The sequence below is a fragment of the Nothoprocta perdicaria genome, unplaced genomic scaffold (assembly GCF_003342845.1).
Source record: "Nothoprocta perdicaria isolate Ctin4 unplaced genomic scaffold, notPer1 scaffold_2, whole genome shotgun sequence".
Taxonomy (NCBI): domain Eukaryota; kingdom Metazoa; phylum Chordata; class Aves; order Tinamiformes; family Tinamidae; genus Nothoprocta; species Nothoprocta perdicaria.
The window spans coordinates 2,463,773-2,476,141 of NW_020455204.1; the positions used below are offsets into that span (position 1 = coordinate 2,463,773).

Genomic DNA, 12,369 nt, shown 5'->3' on the forward strand with positions numbered 1-12,369 from the left:
TTCCATATACTTTAACTGGCAGACATTATTTCCCCAAGTTAACATAAAATAGAGCTATTTTTGAAAAATATAACATCTAGGTTTTACACAGGAGAGACGCTATGACTTCATTACTGAAAATATCCAGTTATTTGGAATATATCCAGTATGTGAATTTGCTTTTCATGAAACATAGTAAATTTCACTCTAGGGCTTTCAATGTCAGAGGAAGACTGTCACAGTCATGTGAAACCAAGTGGTGATTTAATAAGTTTATCTTGCTAGTTCTAAATACTCTGAAAGGATTTGATGAGTTGGCTTTGAAACAGCAAGCTGCAGATCAAAACAGATAGTCTGTCTACATTAATTGTGAGCCAGATCAGCTGCAGTTTGACCTCCCCAAACCAGCAAGCGACTGCGTGCACCAGCACATTTAACAGAAATACAATTGTGTGATCTAGTAGTCACAAATGGACTAAGGTCCTTGTGATAGTTGCTTGCCCATGAAGCAAGGAGAATATCTGCTTCCTGACAGAAGATGTTTTCTGATACGCTGGGATTACACAGATTTTCAGTTGCAGAATAGGCAGTTTCAGTCCTGCAAGCAGGATGGCCACTTTCAGTGAACACCAGAGGCAGCACCTTAATTACTGAGCAGAATCACTGTCCTGGCCCACACAGAGCTGTGCCAGCTCCCAGCACAGAGCTAAGAGAAGCAGACAGGGCAGAAATAGTTCAAAGGGAGACTGGCAAGAGAAACGCATCAAGCACTAAAAAATTCTACCGCCCTACAGGAGCCAAATGCCCATGGGACTGAAAGAAGCATCCTCCCAATCTACAAGCACGGCTTCAGCCATCAAAGCACTTCTCAGAAGACGAGCTGGCAGGTGAATTAGAATCTTTTGAAATAGTCTTCCCAGGACTATTTATCCTTCTTCAATTCGAGACTGAGATATAAAAAAGACTTTCCCCCAAAGCCAAATGGAAATGCCACAGTCCTCATCCCTGGTATGTATAAGCATCTCCTGTAAGGTATTAGGTGAACACACAAGGTTTTCAAGGAGCTAAAATTCAGCCTTACATTTCCAAGCGGTTGAAGTTAAGCATCTACAGCATCCAGCTTAAAAAACAAACAAACAAAAAACATAACCCACACACCAAGAGTTCCTGCTTTCAAAACATGTACCACCAGCAGCACACGAATTCAATACTCTCATCACTTCTCAGTTACACAGGCTGGTAAACACACGAACCAGTAGAACTGAAGAGCTACAGCTCTAAACTAAAGCGGCATTTGCTTTAGTTCTACAGGCCTCAGCTCAGTAGAACAGTTTGACAGAAAGATTAAATCAAGTGACTGCTACCATTGACAAGGAAGGCTTGGATTGTTCTAACTGTAATGAGAAAAAAAATCTCTTTATCAACAGTCAGCAGTCTGATGCACTAACATAACCTTTATTAATAGATTAAAGGAAAACAAAAGACAGAAATACTTCCTGCTTCTCAACTGATGAGTTACTCATTGCACCAAACCAGATGAATCAATCTATAAGAATCAATCTATTCTGTTCACATTTGAAGAGATAATTGTTACCAAAAGTTAATCAAGCCTCAACAAAAAAATAGCTACAAGTGCCTAGGCTAGTAACTGTTCTTATTTTCAGAACTGGTGAAAATTCCCAAGTCATCACTCTGTAGATGAAGCCTTACTCCAAGTTTCTCAATATAATTGCCTCTATCATCCATCAGATTAAAAGTCTAGAGACGAACAGGGTCCTCTGTTTTTGTGTTCAGCTGCACAGAAAGACACAGCGCTTGGCAGTCAGCACACCCATGCTACTGAAGAGGTGCTCCAACACTTACGACAGCACTCCAGCATAAGAATATAAATTCCTAATAACTCACTGTAGAGAACATTCTGTATTGCTCATCAGTAATGTTTTGTCGCTGGAGGTTACGCTAGATGACCTCAAATCCATCAAAACATCTTACATCACGCAAAGGAACATTAGCAGGCTACTTCCCTCCATCCCTTCTCCCAGATATTACACACACACACACACACACACACAACGTGAGCTTGGGACTGACCCAGTTTCTCCTTGCTCACAAATGTCAATCACTTAAGTTCATTTTCTGCTTTTTGTCTGGAGGATACATTCAATTCCAGTAGGGAGAGAGAAGGGGAAAAAGGAAGAGAAGACACTCGCTGCCCTCCACACACACTCACACGCTCTAAAGCGACACAACAGATCCGGCAGGCAGCCAAAGCAGCAACATCAGAGCTTCTTCAGCGGGAAGCCTGGCTACGATTTCCTAGGACACAGAAAATACAGACTTTGTGCTTTATGAATGTGGACACTCATTCCTCAAACTGAAACAGGATAAATGTATTTCCCAATTCTCCAGCACTGCTCAAACCCAACAGCAAAACAAAACTTGCTACTTAAATTAAGCAGAAAGAATATTGTGAATTATGCAATTTATCACTATAGCCTAAAGAATGTTCTATTTGCATGCTAGTGAGGAAATCAACTAAGCAACAGGCTGTCCCTTTTTTCTAAGGAATGACTACATCATGGTAGGTAAATATGCTACACAGTAAAGCAAAATATAGCACTGGCACAAAAGAATACTCAAGTAATATATTAAAGAGTTTTGAACCAAAATAACAGGTACTTTAGATCCCATTAAAATGGTTCAGATTTAAAGCCTACATTTCTATTTCAACAACCTCAGTCGTGACTTTAGATGTTTTTGTAAAGCCTTACGTAGGACTTAGTACAGAGGGGCAAGTGATCTAAAACTGCACAAGACAATTCTTAACCCCTTCCCTAAAGAATGGCTGATCAGCAAATGTGAAACTGCTGATTCTCCCTCATGACTTAACTCACTAACCAGTTTTAAGTCAGCTTAAGAAAGAAAACAAGAAAAACAAGGTGTTCGTATGAGTTTTAGAAAGCCTGGAGACAGCATAAGGGAAGGAAATGACAACTGCCTTGAACATCAGAGGGCAGGAAAACCCCACTTGTTTTGCAGCGTTTCGCAGTAGCCAGGCGGAGAGCACATCTACCCATCAAGCTATCAGCACAGCACGTTGTTTCTCAGCTGGTAGGGAAGTGGTAAGAGTCTGTGGTCTCCCAGCCCACGAGATACAGCAGTAGTCCCAGCTTCCTCATGTCAGAGAGCATATTGCACACAGGCTGACAGGAGGTAGGCAGAGCTTTGCTACTTCAGTTGTGCCAGGCAAGGTTATAACAGCAGAGATAGCACAGGGGATACGGGACATAAGCTGCATTTAACCCCACTGCTCAAGAAACAACTTGGTTTTTCAACATTCAAGCAGTTTCCCTGAAAGGATCTGAAAGTATTTAGTGAAAAGAGAGGCGATAGATAATGCTTTAAGTTGTTAAAAACAAACTGCAATTAACAGTACATGTTAAGACAACAGTGTTGTTCTTCACAGAGAATTTAAACACACTCATGCAAATGTATTAATTCTGCCAACAGTGCAGTAACAGGAAAAAAGTCCATAAAGGAAGACATCAATTCAGCAAGTTACCAACTCTGTCCAGGGAAAAGCACCATCAAGGACAGTATTTTCCCCTTTGAAGTCCAAATACCCATGTCAGGACTGATTACACTACATACACTGTGTGTCTTAAGCTGACAGGACTATTTTGGTTCTTCCACCTAGCTACGTCCTGGTTTCATACCCAAGCACCACCTCAAAGGTTACTTTTTTCTGAAAACAGCTGTTAAGACAAATCATAACACTTTGTATCTAAATACTATGAAAGCTTCACCCATACGTTTGCTCATTTTCAGTTTTGCCCCGATAAAGCCGTGTCCAATATGCTGAGCATGGGAACAGTGTCAGGTCCTGAGCTGCCTCTGGAAGTCTGGCAGCGTTATCTGCATCTCCTTCCCTGAAGGCATCAGGATTGGCCTTTCACTGATACCATCTCCAGCAACTTTCAGAGTCATCTCTAGCAGTCCCCATAGTTCAGAATCACGGACTAGTTCAGAAGCCTAGAAGGACCAGCCTGGTAATCAGAGGCATTTAAATACCAGAAACATTATTTTTTTTCATTCCATTTTGGACATTTTTTCCCCCAAAATTGCTGGCCAGATTGCCTTTAAAAAAGATCTAGAGAAAGCAGCAAAACAAGTCACCCAGAAAACAACTCTATATCTGAAGTCATTACCTGAGAGCTGCCTACTCACAACTGAACTTAAGACATTCAGTTAGTTCCTCTCCTCCTCCAACCAACTGTATTTTCCAGATCAGAAAAGAATCTCCCTAACAAACCTGCTATAGCTACCGCAAAACAAAAGCTAAGATGTGATATTTCTTCCTACATGAAACGCAGCTTTCAAAAAAAAAAAAAAAAAAAAAAAAAAAAGAGAGAGAGAGAGAGATCACCAGGAAAGCAATTGTATTCACTAAGCTAAACAAAGGTAGGAATAGAAAAACAGACAGAAAGGAACCAATATCCTATGAAAATAAGCTTTCCATAGTGCAATTCGGAATTTAAATCTAAAGTATTACATAAACTGTTGAATTCTGAAACAAAGAAAATACAGTAAGAATATTCAGGTGAATCATTGTAAGAGAAATTCAGGAACTATCTTAGCAATCAAGGCTAATTTGTAGAGACAATCAAATTGAAAGTAGGAATTGCCAATTTTCTGAAATGTTAGCAATCCACTTTACTTCCAACAGCACAGCATAGGTTCCTATTCAGCAAAAAAACAGAAAAAATAAAATAAAATCATATTAACTCTTTTTTGCACAGGATTCAGCAGTATTTATGCATACCATCAGACTTTCATCATGTGAACAACCCAAATAAATTCAATGAAAATCCATACACATTTGACCTTGAAGCATCTGCAACACATTGCCAAATCAAACTATGAGGAATTGCATGTCTTTAATGTCAAGTAAACAGGTGACAAAAAAATCTAGCTTTTAAACTGCATGTTTTTGTTTTCTAAAATCATATTTTTCCTCCAAAAACTAACATTTTCTTAATTTTAAAACCAAAGGAATGACGAAGAAGCTCTTTACATGAGCACGGTCTTGAGCAAAAATCCAACAGTTAACAAGATAGGAAACACGAGCAGTGTTTGAATACAGGTCACACACAAAAAAAGCTTTTCCTATGGCTTCATTTTTAACATCCCATGCAAGATTTGATGAGCAAGCACCTAAAACACTTGAAAGCAAAAATTTGATATAGAGAAACCCTCTGCCCTTGGATACTGAGAACATGCTCTCTCCTTTGCAAAGCAGCCCGTGTAGTGGCTGTCATGTACTGGAGCAAGTGGCTCGTGCTTTGAATAGCATTCCACTGCTCCAGTGAAGCCTAACACGACAGGAATGCAGTCAGTATTAGCTGCTACTACATTTGTCCACGCTGTACGAGATACTCTGCTTTCCTATTCTATACTAGAGCAGTGCCTGCACTGGACTTTCATACATCATAATTATAAGTTTAACTGTTCTGTCAGAATCAGCAAAAAATGTCAACCGCATTTATAAAATGCTGATTAAACTTCTAAGAAGAGTTTCACCAGTCCCTGCAGCCTCTAATAACTCAAGTATTGCCAGCATTCACCTCATTAACCAGCTTCTATCATACACATGTCAGGTACTATACCATGAAATCTTATCTTTGCCATTTTTCAGCTGTCAAATAAACAGAAAAATACTAATTACATCCAACTCTTGTGCAGGTAACTGATGAGTTGAAACACAGTAGAGCATTCCTGGACAATTTCTCTCCAATTCACTACCAGGCTTAAAGGCAATGCTTCTAATTAAGACTCTACACTTAGATCTTGCCAGTACAAGATCTCCAATTCTTTCTTGTCTACATTTTCATCTGGATTTTTCTAATATCTCAATGAAACCCAAGTGCATTTGTGTTACTGTATTTTAGTCAGTAAACAGTAATTTAAGTGTAACCCAAATTCTCTTTTCTACTCAATAAAGTCTCTACAAAGTCATCACTAAAATTACAAAGTAGAGCACTGAGTCTGTCACGTAAACACCTTTAATAATACATAAAACCTTTCCAAAGTGGTAAACAGCCCAGCGGAAGGGCAGGAAGGAACTGGTACTGCAAGGTACCTATGCACACTTAGCACCAATTACAAACTGGTGAGCCCTGGCATCAGAATGGTCTTGGGAAACTGGCATGCTGGAAAGCTATAACATACGAGGAAAGCTGTAACCTAAAAGGGACACGTTCAAGATACTGTATTTAGACAGTAATAATCAGCTGCAAGTGCAGAACAAGCAACAGGTTAGCAAACGGCTTCAAACAAATCTGTGCTTAGAGTCTTTATTCATTAGAAATCATTAAAAATACATCAGACATATATCCTTTAGTAATTGTCTAAGCCTAGATTTTATTTTGAGAAAGGAGGACAGACTTTCTTTCCTCTTAATAACTCTTCCAGGTATAGTTTTCTATCACCTGGCATAAAGATTGCCAAGTATCCTTCCATCACAAGTTAGCCTTTTAGATCAGGGTAGACAAAGACTGACTGAGCCATTCTGATCAAATCTGCATTAGCTACAAACTTCTTATTGCCTTTAATTTTTGAAGGACAATCTTGCTTGGGCTATCAATGAAGTAAACAATGCACACAAGTTGTTTCATACTAAGGAAAAAAAAATATCAAAACTGAATACACAACACTATCCCTCCCTCACTGTACAGTATCTGACATAGTAGGATGCCACTAAACTATTTCCACATTCTCTTTCAGTAAGATTTCAAAAAACAGAAATTAAATTCTGCATATGCACAATTTACTATTGCACAATTCATGTGAACAAAACAGGAAGCTCCACTAATCATGAAAGAAGTTATTTATATGCATCCCATAGAAATAAACAAGACTTTGTAGAAGCTGCAAGAAATTATCACATGAAAAAAACTTGGAGATTTCAGCAGTACTCAAAGAGATTCTAGAGGTAGTTACTACTCTTGAATAACAGCAATTCAACATCAAATAAGAATAACAATTTGAGATCAAACACAGCTCTAAAAGTTAATTCCAGGGGAGAGAATAATTCATTCAAGTCTTGGTTGTGTTTTTGGCACTCACTGGGGAATTTTATCTCTTTGATACTTAGTATCTAAAACTCTTACCTCTTGAAATCAGATCTCCTTGCCCCCAACTATTGAGAAGCTTCAAAACGGAACTTCGACAACATCTTTCTCAAAGCAGAAAGGCTACAGTAATGCCCTTGTTTCTGCCTTCCTGGCCTAATGCAACTCTGCATCCCCCCTCTACCTTGCTAAGAGTTTCCAAAGCCTCAAATTCCCCTTTTATTATTTTACAGAATTATATGCCAACTCTCTGTCTACAATCTCCTTTCTTATCCTTTACTTTCTAGCCACAGCTAGTAAACTCACTTACAGCTTCTAAGCTTTGCTTTATAATTCATATCAGGAACTACCAGCAAAAAGCATCAGACTTGCTAGTAAGGGCTGGTACTTTCTGCCTTGCCCCTCTGCTGCACTTGCAACAGCTGCAGGGGAGGTTTTTCGCCTGGATCAACCTTGCTTTAAGTTAACAGTAAATACCAGGGCACTATCTGATAAAATTCATGCCCTAACATTCAACTGACTTCAAAACCTGATGAAAACACTGGGAATGGAGTGCTAATAAACAGTGGGAGGTGAAAAACAACAACAACAAATGGTAAAGGAAGAGAGAGGGTGGGAGCAGGGAGTGGCAATGTGGGAAGCCAAGACAAGCTCCCATGTAGTAAAACTCAACAGGAGCAGTGATACAAGCAAGCAGTTCTGCTCCCCAAATCAAGAAACTCTCTCTCAAAAATTCAGCTAAATGCAAAGACTGGCACTATAGTTTGCAACCAACTGGAGATGAATAAGTATTACTATCTCCAACGTAAATAGACACAGTGAACCAAAAATGAAACGGGGACTTCACGTGCTTCCCAATGAGCTCTTTAGAAGATAGGAATGTGTGCCTAGGTCACACCTGATAACTGATGTATTTGGGTCTTCATTTCAATTAAACACAGTTTGGTTATGCAAAAAGAGATAAATTCAATCATGTTATAGAACTGGATCACCTTGAAACAATGCACATCATGTCTTCTTATTAGTCTTCTACTGTGAGAAGCCTATTTTGATTTTAAGACCTATCACTTTTGACTAATTACGGCCTATTTAAGATTTGTATCTTCCGACAATAAAGAGTTGATGATTTAAATGCACATGAAGCACCCTTGGTACAACCCAGAACACCCCACAAGTCCTAGCACAACATGCAGCCACGTGCACTAAGCAAGCAACCTCAAGCTGAAGTTGGGCACAATTAAACAGCTTGTATTGGCAAATCTTTCTAGCTATTGCCGATTAGCTCTGTTGTGCAAGATTTTTAAAAGCAGACTTTGGTAATAATTTTATTTCCTCTAGCTAGCTTTGAACTGAAGGAAAAAACCCTGAAAGAACGAGAACTCAATTGGCCTCTAGCTGCCTGGTAAATGCTTTAATAAGAAAGCCCAATGACCTACATTCACAGGCTTCTCTACTTAAAAACTATTACAAAACCCTACATGAAGTCTGGCCATGTTTAAAAGTTTTCCACTAGCAAGCAGCAGTATCCTGTTAAAGAAATAGGAAAACAAGTTATTGTCTTTAGCAGTGATGCTATTAATTAATTCTCTCAATAGTATTTTATAATGTGTGGTCCTAAGCATTCCAGACTAAGTTACTCATATTGCATAAAAAGACACCAAAACCTTTTCCTTTCAGAAAGGATGTTAACAGAAACAGGACCTCTTGTATACTCACAAACAATGCTGCAAAACTGAATTAATAACAGGCTGCTTCTCTGAGAGGCTTTCGATACCTGACAGAAATTCGTTAGCATTCTGCAACTCCATCTAAATCCAACCTATCCAATCCAATGAATACAGTTTATTCCTGACCCAGCTAACAACAATGACCAAAATATTTCTTTATACAGAGGCTTTCAGTCTACTGGTTAGATAGCCTGAAATAAAGTTCATTAAATTGTTCTGAAAAAGAAAATATTATTAAGCCCAACCTTAACTGTAATAAAACACATATGTGAGCATCAGATGCAACTAATTTGAAAGATGAATGGAAACATCAAGCTAGTTTTTCACTGTACACCCACATAGCTGGAGTGGTCTGACACATTCAGCTTTAGTAGTTACCAAACACATAACAAATAATGCAAGTTCAGAAAAACTTCCTAGTACAAAAAAGAAGAATCCTTTAAATAGTGTGTTATAGCTAAATATAACTGCTGCCCTAGCAGCAGTCATAATAAACAGTTTACGGTCACAAAAACTACAGAGGAAAAGGAAGAGAAAGGGAAGCAATTGGAAAAAAGAAAAACTTCACGTGCTCAGGAAATCTAACCGCCCATGGTACCTTTAGGAATACAAGTCTCTACAGCTAGTGCTGATATCACGGTATGCTGTAAGTACCTAAAGTTGTTAGGTGACAGTAGAAGTATCAAATTGAGCTGTATAATCAAGACCCATTAAAAAAAAATCCCACTCCTCAAAGAAGAAAATTCTTTTTTCTCTTTATTTAATAAAATCCTTCACATTCCAGATGTAGAAAAAATAGGTGCACATTAAATCCCTGTCTTTCAGCTTGCCTGAAAAGATACTACAAACGAGGAGGCCTAAAAGAAGGTTTTATTTCTGTGAGGAGCACAGCAAGAACATGGGTAAAAAGCTAGCATCACATTAACAAGGAAGCACAAAGAGGGGTCTGATTTGCTGGGACCGAATTGTGAAGGGACCACACAGTCATCTCCAAGTGTATAAATCTCACATCCCTCTGCAGCACTCATTTGGTAGCTCTAAGTGAACACTTAAGCTGAGCAAGCTACAGAACACCTCTCTATGCCAACATGACTAAAACAGACAGGCTTAAGGAAGCAGCAGATAATACAGTACTCAGAAAATATATTCTCCATCAAAAACCTGTTCTAACCCCTCTGAAGAAGTCCTCTGCCCACCACAAAGAAGCCAGGAAAGATTCTATCACCATTATTTATGACTAAAGTGATCATTTTGGTTCTGCAGATACTTTGTGCTTATAAGAACCTGCTTCTCCCTACCTGCCCCTTCCGTCTGGGGATACTCCCCTATGCTATTTAAATAGCTGATCTATTTGAGTTGGTAACTTCAAGATGCTAAATGAAACAAATTTTAAAAAAAACAATACCAGCAAAAAGATGCAAGATCACAGGCTCTCTTTGAGGAGAAAGAAAAGGCATCACCATGGACAGCTCAACAAAGATACTTATCTAGAGCATATCTGCATATCGCCTTCAGAAAGAAATTCTGAAATTGCTTAAACAACATCATGTTTCAGCTGCATCCAATTTTGATTACCTCACATTAGGATAACAGCAAGATTCAGGGAATAGATATAGATTTGCCAAAGAGGAAGCCCAATGCTACAGGTTACAAAGCCAGCGTTGTACAACCCAAAAAGAAAGGGTTAGGGTTTGTCTGGAGGGAGGATGCTCCCTCACACAGCTCCCACCATGAAGTACAGCTATAGCACCCCTGCTCTCAAACTGTGGAACTAGAGTGATAATTTAGTTTAGGTTAGAGCTACAAACCTCAGTGAAGGTTGTCCGTGTCGATCAAGCATCAGCTGCTGACAGATTTAGTGTCATGCTATACAGACATTCTGATCTAATATGGAAAACACAATTCTCTAACATCTAATAAAGTGATCAATTCCATACCAGAGCTCAGGATCGCATTTAACAACCCGTGAAAGCACACAGAAAGCTTTAAATATCTGCTGAGTGTTTTTACCCAGTAACTCAGCTATCTGTAGCACTCGTGTCAGCTAGAAAGGAAGCTTCCTGAGATCAGCTTTACACAGCACCTTCTCCAGCATGAAAGCCTCCAACTAGGTTAGGAGTTAACCTAGGAGTTAACTTGGGAGGTTAGGAGTTAACTCCAATTGGTTATTGGAGTTAACCAATACTAGGTTAGCTGGTATTCCTTCTTCGGCTGCTTAAGAACAAAACACAAGTAGTCCTATACGTACTGTATTGCCAACACTGCCAAAAAAAAAAAAAGCAAGATAAAAATGAAAATAGTCTCACACACAGAGCGGTTCCAACACATTATTTCTGTAAAACTGTCTACACTGGCCCAACTGCGCTTTAGTGGTACCAGGAACTTGCTTAATCACCATTCACTTACACTTGTTCTATTAGTTTGGGTCCTAAAAATTTATTTTGAACAAAAAGGGCATTCCAAAGCTGCCATAAGAACTTCACCAGCCCAGCTTCCAAATTCACACGAGTCAGTAACGCCAAGGAGCAAACTCCCCGTTAACGCCTCGGGAGAACAGCTTCCCGACCTGCAACCCCACTGCGGGCAGCCCCGCGCTTGGCTATGGATCATCCTTGGCACGAACACCACGCTACGTGACCGTCCCCTCCGGCCCGAGTCTGAGGGACTCCCCTGTGCGTGGTGTTTGGAAAAGCAGTCTGCAACCGAACACTGGTAATTTCTCAAAAGTTAATCAGTTTAATGTTTTAAAGCAACGAGACTGTCACCTACCATCCAAACAGAACTTGGGAGAAAAAAATATATATATACACATGTATATATATTTTGCCCTACTAATAAAGAACAGAGATGAAATGCAGCACCATGATCTAGTTTTTATCTTTCCTTCCAGTTTTTGTATTGTTGGCTTTGGGCACTGGCTCTTGCCTCCTTCCCATCAGAGGAAACACCCCCTCCTTAACGACGGGTGGCTACTGTGTTAAATAACTACTTTTTTATTTAAAATGAGAGTTAGGGGGAAAAAAAAAAAAAAAAGGCAGTTTTTTTAAGTTCATAACCAAGATGTTTGTCTTAACGGACGTTCAAGTTGTTCACCGAGAGGAGCGCCAGCCAAAGCCGGGATGGGGGTCGCACCTTTCGGGCACAGCTAAGGGGTGTCTGAAACGCGCCCCGCGCCCGCGCGGCCGAGCGGGCCCCGCCGCCCCCGGCCGAACCGGCCGCGGCCCCGGGAGCCGCCGCTGGAGGGGCCGCCGGGCCGGGCCGGGCCGGGCCGAGCCGAACCGAGCCGGACTGGGCCCTCCCCCCCGGGCCGCCCCCCTACCTGGCCGCAGCGGCTCGGTGATGCTCAGCACGAGGAGGAAGAGGAGGAGGAAGGTGCCGCTGTCCGCTTTGGGCACCATTTATCCTCCGTTCATCCTCCCCCGGCGCAGCGCCACAAACCCGCGGGGAGGGGAGCGCCGGGAGGCGGGGGGGAGCCGCCGGAGGAGGGGCCCGCTGGGGGGCCGCCGCCGTGCGCACGGGGCTCTTCCCCCCGC

General features: G+C 40.7%; 1 protein-coding gene across 4 annotated transcripts in view; it reads right to left on the reverse strand.

The window, feature by feature from the left end:
- The window catches only part of DGCR2 (DiGeorge syndrome critical region gene 2), a 40,404-nt gene extending 28,095 nt beyond the window's left edge, over positions 1-12,309 (reverse strand). For all 4 annotated transcript variants that reach the window (XM_026037528.1, XM_026037527.1, XM_026037526.1 and 1 more), the window contains exon 1: positions 12,156-12,309. In XM_026037528.1, coding sequence (XP_025893313.1) covers positions 12,156-12,234 — 79 coding nt within the window. In that variant the 5' untranslated portion in view covers positions 12,235-12,309. The remainder of the gene's footprint in view (positions 1-12,155) is intronic.
- Between the last annotated feature and the right edge of the window lie 60 nt (positions 12,310-12,369).